The sequence below is a fragment of the Magnolia sinica genome, chromosome 11 (genome assembly GCF_029962835.1).
Source record: "Magnolia sinica isolate HGM2019 chromosome 11, MsV1, whole genome shotgun sequence".
NCBI lineage: Eukaryota > Viridiplantae > Streptophyta > Magnoliopsida > Magnoliales > Magnoliaceae > Magnolia > Magnolia sinica.
This window is the reverse complement of record NC_080583.1, coordinates 80,486,252-80,506,339: the sequence shown is the minus strand read 5'-3', so window position 1 is coordinate 80,506,339 and position 20,088 is coordinate 80,486,252. Positions and strand designations below refer to the sequence as shown.

Here is a 20,088-nt window from a genome sequence, read left to right as displayed (position 1 = left end):
TTAATGGCCGGTGATCCAAATTCAGCAGGTAAAATCAAATGGTTAGGGTAGTTCAATTTGTTTTATTTAGGGTAGTTCAATTTGTTTTATTTTTGTTACACTCTCCATCTTCTACGATCCAGATTGAGTAGTGTATGGGTAACTAATGTAGGGGCATTTTCACACCGAGCTCGAGTGAGGTAGCCTATGGGGTGCGGAGACACACTCGAGGTGGGCGGCCTATGTGAAGTGGAACCCATGTGAACTGGGGCCTATGAGGAGGTTCGGGGGAGGTCCTAACCCATGCGATGTGGGGCCTGGGCTATGAGATAAAGGGATTGATTCGCCACTTTCTATCAGTTTGAGCTTTTAGAGCAAGTGGTTAGTTGTCCTGCATCAAAGTGGTATGTTAATTGGTTTTTCTTGGGTGTAGTTCATGTCCATTTTAATATGATCCAAATCGGAACCACTTAAAAACTTGTTGGGGTCAGGTTAGGTCAGGTTGATTTTGATAGGACCCAGACCACTTGTTTTCAGGTTGGATCTAATGGCCCGACCCATTTGCACCCCCACCTGCATACCACATTTATATTGAATGAGTTGCCACTAATTACCATGGTGAACACATTTGAGTTCCCATATGGAACTAGCTTGCCATGAGAGCTTTATAACATAAGAGGTTTAGAAACATCATATGTAATATTGATTCAGCTTAAAGTGATTGACTCTTTTTTTTTTTCTATCCGTTTCTTCAAGATCTACAATATTCATTTAGTTCATCTTTTGATGAGCTTAATCTTTTTCCCCCTTCTGATGATGTTCACTGGCTTCTTTGATTGCTTGGGATATTACATTATTCTTTTTTTATTTCACTTCCAGTGCTGCTGAGTTTGTCATATACAAGCTGAAAGAGATGGGGAAGATTGGACAAGATGATATTGCGCTTTTGATGAAAGAATTTGAAGATCTTGATGCTGATGAATCAGGGAATTTGTCTGCATATGACCTTGTGCTTGCATAATCCTCTTCACAAGGGAGCTAACATCAAATACAACATTCATAGAGAGATTGGGAGCTCGAAGCTGTGTTTTCTGGAGTCCTCTAATTTCTACCAAACAGATGCTTGCTCAAGAGTGAATTTGTAGAATTTTAACTATCCCCATTGACTTCTCTCTTGCTCTGACAAGCTATTTTGAGAAAACGTGTGCATTTTACGTGTATTTTATGTATGTGTATATGTATGTATGTGTGATATTTGAATTGAGTGTTTTCCACACAGACGGTTTGAAGAAATCTGAAGGGAGAAAAAAAAACTGCTGTGATTGAGATTCTTGGATGAAGGGCAGTGTTTTGAGATGGGCATTTACCCCATTTTTTTAATTACGAAAGTACATGGGTTGGGCCGGGTCCATTTTGGTTTGAGGGGTGGCTTGGTTTGGGTTGATTTCAACATGTTCTGGACCCAACCCATTTAGAAGTTGGGGTGAACTGTTGGACCCAGACGTGGTCCAACAGGTCCAAATACAGGTCCAGACCCGCTTGTTGGGTCGACCTGGCCATTTGCACCCATACCCATGGAGGTTATCTACATTGGGGCAAGATAGGAACTACTCATCTGGTTCGTCCATTATGGATGGGCCATACCCAAAGCTGGATGATCCTGACCAATAGATTAAAAAGTTTTTGAAGAAAATGGGACAGCTAAGAAACGTCGTTAATGTCATTATATGATTAAGAAATTAACCCCAAAATATTATAAATATTCAAATACTTTGTACATCCAAACAGACAAAGTTGAACTGTGTATAGATGGTGCATTAACCACGACCAATGAGTCTGAAATTTGGAATACCAGCCCTCCCATTCTGATATCACTTTGATGGTAGACAATTAACCACTTGCTTTAAAAGCTCGAACTGGTAGAGCATAACGAATTAATCCTTTATCTTATAACTCAGGTCCCACATCGCATGGATTAGGACCTCGGCCTAATCCCCTTGTGGGCTTCACTTCACATGTGTTCCACTTTACACGGGGAACCCGCTTCACAAGGATGGGGCCCACTTAACACGAGCCACCCGCCTCACATGGGCAGCCCACCCCAAATGTGCTCCTGCATCCTACAAACAACCCCACTCAAGCTTATGTGAAAATGCCCCAGCATTAGACACGCCACATGATTCTAGGGCTTTTTAGACATGATTTTATATCCTGTGGCGCACCTGAGTATTGGGTTGGCCTGATCTTTTGGTGCGCATGATGGATGGTTTGGATGCAATGCGGTGGGCTCCACACATCACGTTTAGTTTCCAAAGCTTTGTAGTGGATGGGTCATCAAACTGTTTTAATGGTCAATACTAAATGCAAAAGTGGATGGAAATGCATGATTTTATAACCAGAGGCTATCAGCTATTATGGCCGTCAATCTAGTGGCCCACCAACATTAGGGGATTCCAGATTTTAGACTGGATGACGTCAGATCAGACCATCCAATACGGAGAAGTGTGGACATATGACCATGTTGAAGAGCCCTAGGCACCAATGGTGTGGATCGCCAGAACATGGGCCATATTTGTACAAAATAGCTGAGCGATATCCACTCCGTCTATCCATTTTAAAATATAATTTTAGGATTTTAGACAAAAAATTAAGCGTATACAAATCTCAAGTGGACCACACCACAGGAAACAGTGTGAATTGAATTTATACCGTTGAAAAATTCTTGGCGGGCAACAAGAATTTTTGGATCAAGATAATATTTGTTTTTTTCCCTTCATCCATGTTTTTTGATCTTATGAACAGGTTGGATGAAAAATAAACATCACTGTGGGCATTAGGAACGTTTTAATGGTGGAAATCATTATTCTCACCATTTACAATTGGATGTACGGATTAGATGGTGGTCCCAACAGAGCGTAATAAGTACGATAAAAGCTGACTGAGTTACTCGTAACAGCGATGCCAGTTTGAAATACTCAGTGGGATAAAATACAAAAAGTTTATAAAATAAACTTTCCTAACAAGAAGAAGATACAAAAAAGTATATAACAGAGCAAGAAAGCAGCAAAGAGAATCGAGAATAATGATATTCACTTGTTTGAATCATGTGGAAATTTACTAATGGTTTTAAGGTTTTATCATTATTTTGGTGAACGTAGAATTCACATGAGAACAGCGGCATTCCATGTTTTTAAGATGGACGCTAACTGGGCTCATTGGATCAAGGTGAAAAGTTTTGAAGATCAAATGATTTCTGAATAATTTTCTTGGGGTATTCTAAGTCTCTTTCAGACTATCGGAGTTCAAAAAGAACTGTATCTGTTTTACGAATGCTGAAAGAATGAATCTGTAAGATTACAAACGAATTGTCTTATTTGAAAAAAGCCTGGCTCGAAGCCTTGTTCTTTGGAAGATCCATCTCATGTCTAGTACTGCATGGTTCTACTCTAGAAAACTCCGTATCATTCTCTTAAAGCTCATCCTTTTTATGATAAATGATCCACTTACCCTGAAATGACCTGGCCCCACATGGAAATCCTAATTCATTGTTCCTTTCGATATATTACGAATGCTGCTGCTACCTACAATGATTCAGGTGTCTTAAAATTAGAAGATGCAGTATAAAGCGGTTTTGTTCAAAGATTTGCTACTCAGTTTCGCCTCCAGCAACATGGATAATAACATATACATTATAATAGTTTTTATTTTATTTATTTATTATTTATGTTAAAATTTTATGATAGTTGATATAATATAATTAGACAAGGGAATTATATTAGATTAGATTGATTTAATTACATGTTATGATTTTAAATTTTTGATGAAACAAGTTCTTGTTTTTATTATTATTATTACTGGGTTTCCTATATGAGTCGCAATGTAGGGCCCACCATTACGTGGCTATACCATTCAACCGTCCATCAGATGCCCCTATTGGACCCACTCTAGAATGTATGGTCAATGAGGAGATATATGACATGTGGGCTACATCTTTGCATAGGTCTTCAAATCTCATACACCAATTGTTTGGTAATTAAGAAACCCGTAAACCAATATTAAGAAACTTTTCAGTCCCACCAGATTTCTAAAACTATAGTTGCATTGGGACAATTAGACACTCCAATCCATTCATCTAGACGGTTCACTTGGTCCGAGTTAAATTTCATGGGTCACCATTAAAACGTCACACTGATTTGACAAATATTCAGCAATTGATCAATGGTTTTAAAACTGGGTGGTCCAGATTGTTGACATAAAAATAGGTCCAATCAACAATCTGATACATCTATTTTTTAGGGACCAACATGGATTATTCATGACTCTTCTACTCAATATTCTTTCTGAACACCCACTTGTTACTCAAAGCTTTCTTACTCTTATGCAATTCACCATATCATAGGTGTGATTCTTATGCAAGGATTCTATCTCCTCTTGTATGGCTTTCAATTATTTCTCCTTATGCTCATCGCCTGGGGCCTCAGAATAATCTTCTGGCTCCCCCACAGTGAGCATAATGTACTCATGCGGCGAGTATCTCTTGGACGGATGCATGTCCCTAGATGACCTCCTCACCTGTGACTCAACAGGTGGATCTGGTGGGGCCTGCTCCCCTGGTTCATCTTCTGTAGGAACTCCCTCGTCTTCTGCACCTTGTTGTACTCCCCTGTTATCAGGCACCACGGGAGAAATAATCGGATCCATGTCTTGTAGCTCACCTAAACTAGGCTCGGTCTTCTCTGGCTTACAAATGTCTTCTATACATTGATCTTAAAAGAAAACTACATCTCTGCTCCTGACGAGCTTCTTCTCGGTCGAATCCCACAATCTGTATCCGAATTTTTCATCACTGTACCCCAAGAACACATATTGTTTGATCTTTGTATTAAGTTTGGACCTCTCGTTCTTTGGTACGTGAACGGATGCCCTACATCCAAACACTTTGAGATGACTGTACGATGGATCTTGTCCAGTCCACACTTTCTCAGGTACTTCTCCATTTAACGGGACTAATGGAGACTTGTTTATCAAATATACTGCCGTATGCATTACTTCTCCCCAGAACGTCTTGGGCAATTTTGCATGAGATAACATTTATCTGATTCTCTCTACAATGGTACGATTCATTCGCTCAGCCGCACCATTATGCTGGGAGGTCTTGGGAACCGTCTGTTCATGCCGTATACCCAGGGACTTACAATACTCATAGAAGTCACCAATATATTCATCACCATTGTCAGTGCGGATCCACTTTAATGATTTACATATCTCTCTCTCAACCATATTATGAAACATTTTAAATACACCAAAGATCTCGTCCCTAAATTTCAAAGCATAAACCCAAACCCTCCTATATGCATCATCTATAAAAGTAACAAAACATAAAACCCCACCCAAGGTTTTTGTCCTCATAGGACCACAAACATCAGAATAAACCAAATCTAATGCATGCATCTTATTAATATGGGAAACAGATTTAACAAATGAAACTCTATGTTGTTTCCCTGATAAACAATCAATACAGGTTTTGAGAAGTATACCTGTCACGTCTGGAATGAGTCGCTTCTTTGCTAGTAGCTGAAGCCCTTTTTCACTCATGTGGCCTAGACGCCTATGCCACATGTCAGTAGCTAAATCTTCCGTTACGTTCAACTCACCCTTGCACACACCGACACTTGCCTTGTAAAGGGTGTAATACTTCTTTCCTCTAGCTGCGATCAACGGACCCTTGATGAGCTTCCAGCGCCCACCAACAAATCGGCTTTCATAACCATCATCATCTAACCTTTCTGTCGACATTAAGTTGAGGCGAATGTCTGGAATGTAACTCACATCCCTAAGAACCAATGTGCAGCCCCACATCGGTCTTCACACAAATATCATCGACTCCTACGATCTTTGATACGCCAGAATTTTCCATCTTCACGGTCCCATAGTCACCTGACTTGTAGCTTGTGAAGAAATTCCTGTGTGGAGTCGCATGAAACGAGGCTCCCGAGTCTATCACCCAGTCGGTGTCCTGACTCGTAGTTGTGAGATAAACATCATGATCTGCTGAAAGAATAACTACAACATTGCCATCTGAAGTGACCGCAGTGGAGTCTGATTTATCGTCCTTCTCATTTTCTTTTCCTTTCTTGTCATTCTTCTTCTTACGACATTCATGCTTGTAGTGGCCCTTCTTGTCACAATTCTAGCATTTAACATCTTTCCTGACACTCAACTTGCCTTTTGATTTATCTCGGATCTTTTCACTTTTTCTGTTCTTTTTTCTCCCTTGATCTTGTATCATAAGTGTTTTTGGTGGAGTAGACTCTTGATACTTCCTCCTTGTCTTCTCGTTGAAGAGACAATTGGTTACCTGTTCCATGGACATCTTTCCGTCTGACGCGGAGTTACTTAGAGACATCACCAATGTCTCCCAACTGTCAGGCAATAAGCTAAGTAATAGCAAAGCCTGTAATTCATCGTCCAGGACCATCTTAATAGTGGAGAGTTGGTTCAATATGTTGCTAACTTCATTCATGTGCTCAGCCACAGAACTACTATCTTTGAACTTGAGATTTATAAGTCGTCTTATTAGAAAAATCTTATTATCGGCTGTCTTCCTCTCATACAGCCCTTGCAATTTTAGCCATAGGCTAACAACTGAGGTATCCGTAGACACATGGTGGAAACCACACCGCCTTCCGATCCAATTTCTTCCAATCATAATCTGACATATCCTTTAACTTGGCTGATATGCCTAGAATTGGAGCATACAAGTCCTTGCAATAAAACAAGTCTTCCATCTTAGCCTTCCATATAGTCCAGTTAGAACAATTGAATCTGATCATCCTTGATGAGGTATCTTTCATAATTCGGAACTGATCTCATTCGGTTCAATCAATCTAAACACTTTGATACCACTTTGTTAGGAGTGTTGCACAAAAAACCTTAGGAAAATAAATCAAAGCACAAGCCATACGACACATTGATTCATTATAATGTTTATTTGTCATCCAACCTGTTGAATATATCACGCACACCTAGACAAATAGAAAACACAAATATTAGATTTATCCAAAACTTTTGTGATCCTAAGAACGTTTTAATGGTGAGTGTTCAATCACCAATCTTTCCTGTTGTGTGGTCCATACGAGGTTTAGATCTGGCTAATGTTTGGAATCATGCTATAAAATAGTTTCTAAAAATGTATGGATGGTGTGGATAGTACACATATACCACAGTGGGGCCCACAAAGCACTGTCAGTAGCGGACGGATTGGCTACTCCCCCTGCCACCAGCCAACGGCAAGTGGTCGATGCTCTATGGGCCCCAACATGATGTATGTGTTTCATTCATGCCATCCATCTATTTTTATAGATCATTTTATGGTATGAGACCAAAACTGAGATGTATCCCCATCTCAAATGAACCACATTATATGAAATAGTGTAGAATGAACTTTGACAATTAAAAACTTTTTTGGGGCCATAAAAGTTTTGGATCGAGCTGATATTTATTTTTTTCCTTCATCTGGGTCTGTAAGACATAATCAACAGATTGGATGTCAAATAAAAAGTACGGTGGCCCTCAGGAGAATTTTAATGGTGGATATCCAATCACTATTTTTTTTCCTGTGGTGTGGTCCACTTAAGATTTATATCCCTCTCATTTTGATGCCAAACCCTAAAATGATCTTTAAAATGGGATGAACGGAATGGATGAAGCACATATATCATGGTGGGGCCCACGGAGCACCGACCACCAGCCATGGGGCTGGTGTCTGGGGAAGTAGCCATTCCGTTCTCGTCAGTAGCCGCCAACTTACGCTCGGAGGCGATCCACGTCCCGAAAAGCGTACTAATTAATTAATGTCGAACATTTGTATGTTAGTTTTACACCATTTGAAAAATGGTGGTGAATCTATAAAATTACACAGGGTCCAGTTTTAAGGCAATCCAGACCGTGTAAATTAATGCCCCAACTGTGGATGAACCATAACTGCAAAATTGCACTGAAGAAACCTATTGACCCACTGCTTTTTACCTTCCATGTTGGATCCCTCACTATTTTACTTCGAGCCATCCATTTGATAGAGATGAATCGGACGGTTAACATTGATTGCTCAATGTTATTTTAGATATATGATTCTTCCAGCATGAGACCTACAATCTGGATGGTCTGATAGTTGCACATCCATTCTGCATGAGGACAATGAGCTGCCACCATTCTTAATGCCCACAAGTAGATGGTGTGGTTTGTTTGATCAGACATGATTTTAGAGATGTGATCCATCCACAGTGGAAACAGATATCTGAATGGTCAGGATAGCTTGGCATCAGTACCACGTGTGAGAGGGGATGGGTTACTGCAATTTTCTTATATGACCATCGGATTGGTTTGGATTGCTTTTAGTAGCATGATATTGGAGATATACTCGTCCACAGTAGGACCCAAAGTCTTGGATGATTTTTATAGCTACAAGTCATGCCACGTGAAAGGATGATGAGTCACCACCATTTTTAAATGGTGCAGGACTAACATGAGAATGTTGTGGGATTTTAAAATCGTTAGAGAAGAAAAGTATTTTCTTGACGGAGAGAAAGCATATTTACTTCTTACATATAGAGAGTTCACATCCTCAGAAAACTCAAAAGCATCGATAGCTCTGTTTCAAATCTCAATAGCATCTCTGCTATGGATGCAAACCAGTTTTCAAAGGTATGATTAAAATGATATTTTTTTCTCTCTCTTTCAAATCTCATATTTCAATCCCATCTTTTCCATGTCTTTGTATTCAAACTATCATCTGAAATTGCATCTTTATGTCAATTTGGGTACCATATTGTGCCTTTTGCATACATTGGGATTTGCATTTTTTCCTCCCACTGATAAAACCCATTTCATGTTTGATCAAATTTCAGCCATTGAAAAAGGTGTTGGCACTTTAAATCGTTTAATTGTCTTTTTTTAAAAAATAAAATAAAATTTGAATATTCTGTTTGATGTAATTCATATTTTTCTATAATGGGTTTCTTTCTCTTTCATTTTCTTTTCAAGAATAGTGTTTTCTTGATATTTTGTTTGAGGCCAAGTTCTGGTTTTTTATTCACCCATTCTTGAATTCAGTCATTTGGGTTTTTTTTTTCTCTTTACATTTTATTTTCAGCCATTCTTGCATTCAATAATTTGGGTTTTTTCCTTGATCTTTCGAGTCCTAAATTCTTCAATTCTATCACTGTTTGGATCTCAAATTTCAACCAGGAAAGTACTTACGGTCTATTTCTGTTTGTTCTGACTTCATTCCTGAACTATCTCTAAAATGCTCTGGTTGGAGCTGGAGAAGCAACACTTCATTCCAGACATACTCTGATCTCGGTTGAGCATCTTAGTCACTGATGCAGACGCATTTGTATTTCTTGCAATTGTTTAAATGCCTTATCTGGGTTTTCTATTGATCTTTTCTTTGAGATCCAACTCATGTTTTTCAATTCATTCACCTTGGTTTCTTTCTCTTTCCGTTGTTTTTCAAATACCCAATTCAAGAGTAGATGTCGAATCCAATTCATACGGAGATAGCAGTTCATGAGAATGTCTTGTTTATTTTACGTTTGCTACTTGCTAGCATTCATTTCACTATGTAAAATGGTGGATTTTTGCCTGAGCTCATATGGGAGCTCTGGAATGGATTTCACGTTTTTCTTTCTATGACAAAATCTTGCGGTCCCTCAGCCATGGATATGGATAGATTGCTTGGGTTCTAAACTCCTACACTGGGGACCGGTCTAGTGATCCAGACCATCTGATGGGACCCGCCCTCGATGTCGAATCCAATTCATACAGAGATAACAGTTCATGTGAATGTCTTGTTTTATTTTATGTTGGCTAGCATTCATTTCACTATGTAAAATGGTAGATTTGTGCCTGAGCTCATATGGGAGCTCTGGAATGGATTTCATGTTTTTCTTTCTATGACAAAATCATGCGGCCCCTCAGCCACGGATATCGATAGATTGGTTGGGTTCTAAACTCCTACATTGGGGACCAGTCTAGTGATCCAGACCAGCTGATGGACCCACCCTGGAAATCACACAGATTGGAACATCCTAGACATCTAATCTTAGCTATTTACTGCTGAATGTGAAACCATCTATTTGCAGGCTGGTTTTTCAAAGATTAGGACTGTTCAACTGGGGATATTTTTAGGGCAACACCCATCATATCTTTGGATGGAGGATTGTACAATTGTGCATTTTTTCATCTTCTAAATTATAGAGTTTAGAATCAGCTTCACCGTGACAATAGGATATTTGAATCCTATTTTGTTTGGATTTTGATTATACTTTTTTTTCTATTTACTTTTGGTATTATCTAGATGTGTTTGGTTCCCTAGATTTGCTTTTCCTTCAAGCAAGTGATAGGGTTTTATCAATAAAGCTTATGTTAGGAGAGTGGATAGTCAATTTCATTAGTGCATATGGCTGCATATAGGAGTAGTGGATGGAATCAAAGGACTATTTGTAGGAGGCAAGTTAAATGGTCATCTAGGAAAAGATGGTAGAGGATATGAAGAGGCAGTTAAGGGAACTAGGCTCACCTTGGGTGCAACTGCCCTTGGAATGCCTGAAACTCCAAGGCACTTAAAAAAAATTATTTTAATACTATGTATATTATATATGGTTTTGCTAACTTTCCCACTTTCATGGGGATGTTAGCAATGTCCCCAAACTTTTAAAATGCACAATATCATCTATTGTCAATCTGAACCATTCATTTATTCATACAACTAGTATCAAGCCATGGTGCAAAATTTGTACTAATTGGGTGATCCTAAGCTTCTGATCAATAGCATGAAATGGATTGTCAAGATTGACCGAGAAACAAAATAGGTCCAATTACCATCTTGAAACTTCTATTAAGATAGATCCCACTTTGATTTTCTTATGATTCTAAAGGAACACTTTGATTTGATTATTCTAACCATGTGACTTATGGCTCATAAACAATTGGTGGTTGTAACAAAAGGGTTAGGGTAATCTGATCAGCGTGATTCTTGAACCATGGCTGGCTTCTAGTTGTATGAATGAATGAATGGTTGAGACCAATGATAGGTCACCGCGTCTGCCATTTTAAAGCTTTGGGGGCATCGCTAACATCCCATGAAGGTGGGGATCTTAGCAAAACCCTATATACAAATGCATATTGATTTTTTTAAATAGTTTTATCTCAAAAACTAATTTTAACATAATGAAATAAAACTAATTGTAAAGTTATTATGCATTTTAACAAAGTGATATTTAGACACCATTTCAAAAACTTACATCTAGTACAACATTCCAATGAATTCACTGAACCCTAGAATTTCAAAAATTTCTAAACCTAAAAACCCTAATTTCATAAAAATCGCTATTTCTCTTATAGCTCTAAACTTCGTATTCCCAATTTTTGCTAAGTTCACCTAATTTGAACCATAATATCGAAATTCCCTAGATGCAAACTCTAAATTTCCTAATTTTCCCAACTCCCCCAAATTCCCCAACCCAAAATCATAATTTTGCAAAAATCCCTGAAAATTTTAAACATCAAATCCAGATTTTCAATATCTCCAAATCCTTTAACCTAAAATTTTCAATCCCCTAAAATCCCCAATTTGTCTTCTATCTAGTATATGGCACAGATAGAAACTCAAATTGCTTTTAATTAGTCCTTGTAATGCTAGAAAGACCAATATGAGAAAGAAATCAAGAAGATTTTATGAGTTCATAAAAATCTAAGAAATTTGAGAAGAGGCATTTTTCATAAATCAAAGCTTTGATATAAAAGAAATGGGAAAAATGTGCTTAAAGAGGGTTTATAAGACGTCTTTCCACCCTTAATGGGTGTCTACATACTAAAAACACCATTCTTTGAGGTACCCAAAAGGATAAGTCACAATGGTATGCGAGCAACATCTAGGCACACTTGGTGCACACCTGGAATAGTGCCTCACCTGGGGCATAGGTGGGGTGCATGTTGCCCAAAATGCTTAGTCGTGCACCCAAAATCCTTTGACTACACTGATAGAGGATATGGTTTTGGGATAAGAAATTAGATGGGGGATTCTATTCTTGATTTTTCTATGGCATATGATCTAGCTGACAAACACATACTTGACAAAGAAAGATGAACATTCAATAACCTTTAAAACTGGACCATATACAAGCTAGATTGACTTCTTTTTACTTAGGTAGATTGATTGATATGTAAAGATTGCAAGGTTATACTAGTGGAGAGTTTGATTACGCAACAAAGGGTAATGGCTATGGATGTTTACATTGAGAGATGGAAGAGAGGGAGTGGAATTCATAGGTTTCTAGAAAGGAGGTGCTGGAATTTAGAAGGAGAGAAGGCAATGTTATTTAGTAATAAATTTATCGAAGAAGGAAAGTGGAATGTTTAGGAAGAAGTTAGTGTTATGTCGAGTGACCTATCTAAGTGCATTAGGAAAGTACAAAAGAAGTTTTAGGAGCACCTACAGAGAAGCCACTCATGTAAGGAAACTTGGTGGTGGAATGATGAGGTCTAAAAGGCTATTAGTGAGAAAAGATTAGGTTTTAAGGATTGAGAAGCAACTAAAAATGAAATGAATTTAGAGGAATATAGAAACCCCAAAAAGAACGCTAAAAAGTACTAACTGAAGCTAAACTTACGGCATTTGCTGATTTATATAATAGATTGGGGAGAAGAGAAAATGACAAAGATGCCTTCAAAACTTATGAAGATGAGATAGAGTAAGGATAGGGATATAGATCATGTTAGATGCATTAAGAGCGATGACTGGAGATATTGGTTAAGAGATCAATGAAAGGTGGAAGAACTTTTCCCAGAACGTGTTAAATGACGACTACTCTGGAGCATAGGGATAGAAGTGATCATAAACTCAAATGAGGCTGGAGACTATAGGCACTTTCTTGGGATTAGGATATTTAAAGTGAAAGGAGCTTTGAAAATGACGAAAATAGGAAAGGCCTTAGGATCATATGGTATATTGGTAGAGGTTTGAATGTGCATGGTAGATACTGGTTTAAATCAAGCTGACAAAGTTGTTCGACTATATTGTAAAATTGAAGAAAATGCCAAATGTATAGAGGGAATGTACCGTGGTACTTGTGTACACAGAATAAAGGAGACTTTTGGAGTTGCACTATCATGGGGTTAAACTCGTGAGTTATATACTATGAAACTTTGGGAGAGAGTGCTTGAGCAAAGATTAATGCGTGAGACAAATGTAAGAAAAATAATTTGGATAACATGCCAGGAAGATCAACCATTGAGGCTATTTTCCTACTTAGTTGATAGAAAAATATAAGGAGATGAGGATCTTCACAGGATCGTTATTGACTTAGAGAAAGCATATGATAAGCTCCTCAGAGAGAGAGTGTGGTGTGTGTGAGTGATCCAGGGTTCAATCCCTAGTATTGTTATCCTTTAGAAAAAAAGAACGATAGGCTCCTTAGAAAGATAATTTGGTGGGTGTTGGAAAACAAAGGAGATCCAGGAGGAAATACTAGCATGATAAAGGATATGTATGAGGAATCAGTAACAAATGTGATGGCTACTAGTAGAGAGACAAGTGGGTTTCCAATTGTTATAGTCTTACACAAGGTTTGGCATTGCGCCTGTATCTTTTTACATTGGTAATGGATGAGTTAACAAGGCACTTGCAAGAAGAGTTCCTTTAGTGTATGTTGTTTGTAGATGGCATAGTTTTGATTGTTGAGATGAGGGATGGGGTAAACACAAATCCAAAACTATGGAAGGATGCTTTGGAATCTAAAGGTTTTAAAATTAGTTAGTCTAAAATAGAGCACATGGATTATGGAATGTAGCAATAACAATGGGAATGGAATGGACAAATTACTAGAGATTGCCAACCAATAAGTGTCCCCAAATGACCATTTTCGATATCTGGGGTTAATAAGTCATGAGAGTGGAGATATTGAGAAGGATGCTGCTCATAGAATTCAAGTTAGGTGGAAGAAGTGGAGACGTGTCTCTAGTTTTATGTGCTCACTATGTACCAGTGAACTGAAGGGGAAATTTTATAGGATAGCTATAAGACCAACAATGCTTTATGGGACAGAATGTTAGGTAGTTAAGGAACAACATGTTCATAGGATAACTATAGTTGAATTAAGGATGTTGAGATGGATGAGTGGCAAGATGCGGAGGGATAGAATTAGAAATGAATGCATTCGAGGGAACTTAGGAGTAGCACCAATAGGTAATAAGATAAGGGAAAGTAGACTTAGATGGTTTGGTCATATGTAACAAAGACCTAGGACTTCTCTGGTTAAGAGTGATTTGGTTCAAGTTAAAGGCTCTAAAAAGGCGAGGGGAAGTCCCAAAAGTGTTGATCGGCCCAGATGGTTGGGACCAGATGATCTGACGGCATCTACATGATGTTGGGACCTTCACACAAAGTAGAAGACATAGATGTTGGGACCTTCAAACAAAGCAGAAGACAAACCACTATGGTCAGTAGTCTGCCTAACCTCTACAGGAGCAGAGAGATTTGATCATCACCTCTGATTTTACGATTAATGGGCCCTCAAATTATAATCAATGGCTTAGATTATTTAAAGGCAAGCCCGGTGGACAAGTAGGTATCATTAGTCCTCCCTATTTTCTCTTTAGGAACTCTCTTGTATTTGGAATTCTTTGAATAAGGGAATGGCTCCCCTTTTTTATTAATCGAGGGATCAAAGAAGATATGGGAGGAGTTGGGATGGGATAGAGCATCCCCCATCACATCTAATCTTTTTCCCATAACTCAAATCCCTTTGAAATTAAAATTCAAATTCATCGGAGAGAAAATTGAAAGAGGGATTATGGAAGGAAAAACGTGTGGGACCCACCCACTAGTGGTTGCCAACAAGCGGGCCCCATAGGCCTCTATCCAAAATCTCATACTCAATCACGTTATTGGATGGGCATAATATAGACCATCCATCTAGCTCGTATCATAACAACCAAAACAAAAAACCCCAATTATAAGAATCCCTGTTGTTCTTAATTTCTAGCTAAAGTGCTATGTTTTCCTCCCTAGGACTACAAGAAAGGTTAAAATAATGTCAATATTCAGTTTCCCTTAGTAGTTAAAGGCACAAAGGTTGCCTGACTCTTCTCAATCTCTGTCCGAGTTAATGTATGACCTGTCAGTGATACTAATCCACAAAGGAGCTGCTGTTGACAGTGGCCATTATGTGGCGCACATTAAAGACATGTGCAACGGAAGTTGGTGGAAATTTGATGATGAGCATGTCTATGAATTGGGTTTGTCCTTTTGGGGCGAAAGTGTGAGCTCATTCGAAAAAGTCTGCTCTGTTGGGAATGTGAATCACATGAATACTTTTCAGTTATCATTTTTAGGTTTTAATATTAGTAGCCATAAAGAGAGATTTTCATCAGACAAAGCTTGCATGCTGATGTATAGTCATGTAAACACTAATGAGAATGGTAATAGACCCAGGAGAACAATGAGAACATGCAATGTAGGTGTAGATGGAGAACGGGTTTCTGGAAATAGCTCTCTTCCATTGCATCTTTTTGGAGAGATAAGGGTATTGAATGCATCATATGACAACAACTGCCAAGAGTACCAGCTAATTAAGGATAGACAGACGAATTATATCGCGGAATGCCAGCAAGAATTGAGATTGGTTCTTTCTCAAGCTCCAGTTCCTTCCCTTAAAGATTCATTCTTTTGGATTTCAACAAACTGGCTTCATCGGTGGGCTAATAGCATCACTCCCTGCATTGATAACAACCCAATTTGGTGCTTACATGGAAAAGTTCCGGTTTCAAAGGTTGGCTCCATGAAGCGGATGTCGGATAGAGCTTGGTTCTCCATGTTCTTAGTGCATGGAGGGGGATCAGTTTTGAGGGGCAATGATTGTTGCAATCTTTACACGAAGAATGAGGAAGCGAATATAGTTGCGGCTGATAGTTATAGGGACCGTAGAGGATCCATGAGAAAATTCACTGAGGCGGCAATAATAAGATGTTATACTGATGGGAATTAATTTTATGTATCTAACCAATGGTTGTCACAATGGTTACGGAAAACAAGGTGTTCTGTAACGGTACAGTTACCTTTACGATACGGGGTATAACGGCTGTTACGGCCTCGTAACGGGCGATATGGTCTCTCTTTTATATTTTTTTATTTATTGAAAAAACCCCCAAAAAATATGTATCTGCCTTGTAATGTTGATTAAAAAGTATGAAAAACCTATATATATCCCATAATAGACCATTATGAGGCTATTATGGCCTTTATAGGGGATGTAACGTATTAACAATAATTACGGGTCTTTTTTTTTTTCATAACGGCTGTTACGACCCCATAACATGTAACGGTTGCCACTGTTACCTTTACGTAACGGCCTTTACGACACGCCATGATGGAAAACGAATGTTGATTCTCCATGCAATGTTGATAGTGAACTGACGGCTTCAATTCAATGCCCTCATGGAGCACTCTTGCCAGAACAAGCATCCGGAACGCCTTTGGCTTTTCTTGTTGAAAGTGCTATTACAATTAAGCCCATGGATAATTGGCAGACTGAGTGGAGATACCTTGTTTCAACACTTGAGGTCTTGGTATCGATCCCTAGCGGGGGTGGCTAACATGGAGTGTGTGTGCTTACAAGCTAACCCCCCCACCCCCACCCCCCCGAAAAAAAAAGAAAGAAGCCCATGGATCCTTTGGGTTGGTGCCCTTCCCTTTGGATTTGGAAACTTGTGCAACTTGCAGTATGGAACTAACACAGCTGGCAAGCTCAGAGGATAGCGTTAATGTAAGCAAGCTGAAATAGTGCTAGAATCATGAGAAGTTGTATAGCGGAAAAAGCATTGCACTTTCTTCTGGTTGCAAGCAGTGTTTTCAAAGTGCGATTCACGATATGAATCATACGATTCATATCGTATCGTATAGGTGTACGATTTGAATTGTACTCCCAAATTGCAAAATCCCAAATAATCATACGAATCATATTGAATCATATGAATCGTACGATAATTGTAGATTACATAAATGGGCCCAATAAGTACTTAATAATCATTTTTTAAATCATTTTTTTCTTCTTTATATCCCGTAAAACATGTAAAAGGCCTCCCCTATTAAATATATCCTCATTTTTTTTTCTAGAGAGAGAGAGAGAGAGAGAGAGAGAGAGAGAGAGAGAGAGAGAGAGGCAAGAGGAGATTTGGGGATTTTGATATTAAAAAACCCACAACAAAGAAATCAAAATACTATTCACAATGGAATCGAATGCCATTTTTTCTAAAATGATTCAACACTTAAGAAAGGTACAAAAGAACAAAATTATTAAAGGACTCTTGTATGTTTTTTAAGGTATATATAAAGACAACAAAAGAAAACAAGGAAAAAGATAAGAATCCTTTAATATCATGATATGTATACCATTTACATTTTCTCAATTGATAATATCATGATATGTATTACTTTTTTGTTACATGTTGATGGGAAATGGATGATTAATGAGCCTTTAATCTTTTCTGATTTACGTATATATTTTTTTTAATTTGTTTTTTATATGTATATTTTTAAAATCAGAAAAAATCTTATGATTTACGATACAATTTGTGATTTGATGCAATTCAACCCCTTTTACAATTTGCGATACGATAACGATTTTGACAACATTGGTTGCAAGTATTACTTGTTACCTTCATCATAGTTGTCCAAGTGGAGAAGTGTGAAATCAAGTGGGAAGAATGTTTCTTCTTCTGTAGAGCTTGAAGGGTTGGAAGGTTTCATCAATTCGATAAGATGTTTTAAGCATTCGTGGCTGCTGGAAAGGCTCGTTTATCTAACTCGCAAACGTGGTGCTATCATACAGTGAGCTTCAGCCAGCAATGGTTTGACACTGATAACGAAGAGCGACTAGAAGTTCTTTTGTGAGTGGAGAGTTCCTGAAGCAAAGGCCATAGTTGAAAAATCGATTTCATCAATGGCAAGGGAAATAAATTAGTAGGTTCTTGTGATGACAGGGCGAACGACGAGGTTGAGTGTAATAAACCTATCAATTGGACTAATCCAGAGATATGAGAAAATTGCATTGGGGAAAGAGAGAGCCACGAGTTGATGTGGAAGCTTAATTATCACAATGAAGATATATGCATATTCATTGTTCACGGGAAGGAAGCTCCATGATCAATTCTGGAAGCTTCTTGGACCACATCTACTTCCAAGCATTCTCGAAGAAACGAATCCTCTAGTTCAATCGACTTGAAAGTCTCTGGCTCTACATCAATCCACAAGTTGAAGATGATGATATGGGAATCATTTGGGGTTGTTAAAGAGAATCAGAAGCTTCACAAAGGTTCGATGGAAATTGGGCCCATTGATACCACCATTTTGGCTAACAGGAATATCATTCCCGGAGATGTCCTATGGGTCATTGACACAGGGATCCATGAGTATCGTGACATAGCTTATGAGGTTTCTGTCCAACAAGAGTCTCGGTGGGCTAAGGAAGGGTTTCGGGGCACTCTTTTGACATCGAACCTCTTGTGTCAAGATTGAAAGGTAGCAATGCTTCGAGGTGATATGTGGAGGGATGTTCACTGTAAATCCTTTGGAAACATTTTTCTAGGCGATTCTTGTGCTTCATTTGGGCTGTGTATAATTGAGAAATTTTGTTCTTGTCATGGTGTGACTTTCAGGATGTTGGGTTATCAGACAGTTGAAATGTTGTTTACTTCAGCAGTTTCTTCTACCCTACCATACCATGTTATGCAACAGAATCATATTTTTGAAGGAAAATGATGAAAAGAGATGGGAAAATAACTTGCCAGTTCTGGCTTTTGTAATATTACATGACTTGCAAAAAAGGTCTTTAAAAAAATGATATATGGTGTGTCTGTCGAGTGTGTAGCTACATTTAGGTGTTTCATGTGTTGAATGCATGTTGACACTCGTCTTGTAAAAGAGTGAAGTGTCTTTGTCATTGATGAAAGATATCTCTTATTATCAACACGAGGATATATGCATGAAAGCACCCTATATCTTGTTTGGATCATCTAGTCTGATGTTTAAAGATCTTAACTAACATCACAACTTTCAAATTAGTTAGATTTCTGGTGAAGTGAATGCTCATCGATCCAAAGAAAGAAATAAAATCTTGTAATTTGATTAATGAAGCAAACTTAAAAGTGGTTGTGTGTTGGTGTTACAATTTATTTATTTATTTTATTTTTTAAAAGAAGGTATTTTGCATTTACTAAGACCTTAGCTTTATTGATATTCACTCTCAAAGTCAAAGTGTACATATCTTTTGGGGAAATGTTTCCCAACTTTTAGGAACTTTTTTTTTTTTTTGTTTTTTTTTGTTTTTTGTTTTTTTTGAGATTGTACAAGACCATCCACATCCCAATTGATATGCCTATGCACAATTGGGTAGGTTTTAATCTACACATAAACTAAGATAAGATAACCCTAATCCAGACTCTGAAAACCCACTTCATAAGTGTGTTACAAAAGTTGATACTATAAACATTGGTCACTAGGATCACACTCATGGGGGCCCTTTCGGGATTTTTGCTTGTGCGATTATGTCGTTTGACTTGGGGTGTTAGAAATTTGACTTGGAATTACCACTAGCCAGTTAACTCAAATTTCTGCTGTCGGCTAGACCCTACAAAATCCTTAAACTAGAGAATCTGGGGATTTCCTGTTTTAAAATGACTCTTAATTTGCGATACGGGATTCCGAGTAAGGGAAAACGGTGACTAAGAAGGAAAGGGTTAGGCACCTTCTTAGCCTGCATGAATGTGTGATCACTACTTCACATAACTGGGCAAATTATAAGGGATTAGATAAGTCTAGCATTAAACAGTGCAAGGAATGGATGATATGCAATGCAATAGTGTAATGTCCAACTCAGGAGCGGGTGTGAGGGATTGGCAAGGGCAATCCGACAGGATCTGTTTACCTGAATAGGGACATTAACAAAAAAAAAGATCTCTGGTTGATTCGAGTTTTTAGTGTGACAAGGTTTAAAGAATGAACGAGTCACAAAGCATACATTTGAACCAACTAAAGTAGCAGGGACTTTGAGA

General features: G+C 38.2%; 1 protein-coding gene and 1 pseudogene across 4 annotated transcripts in view; both read left to right on the top strand.

Moving 5' to 3' along the window:
• Positions 1–20,088, top strand: part of LOC131219466 (two-pore potassium channel 1-like) — a 68,673-nt gene that overhangs the window by 32,273 nt on the left and 16,312 nt on the right. Inside the window, exon 3 of one of the 4 annotated variants that reach the window (XM_058214618.1) lies at positions 859–1,255. The exons of 1 other annotated variant lie outside the window; for it this stretch is intronic. In XM_058214618.1, the coding sequence (XP_058070601.1) occupies positions 859–1,000 (142 nt within the window). In that variant the 3' untranslated portion in view covers positions 1,001–1,255. Of the gene's footprint in view, positions 1–858; positions 1,256–8,560; positions 8,683–8,966; positions 9,340–20,088 lie in introns of those variants that run through there. 2 more of the 4 variants (XM_058214616.1, XM_058214615.1) reach the window with 2 other exon arrangements.
• Positions 15,147–18,553, top strand: LOC131219041 (ubiquitin carboxyl-terminal hydrolase 26-like; annotated as a pseudogene).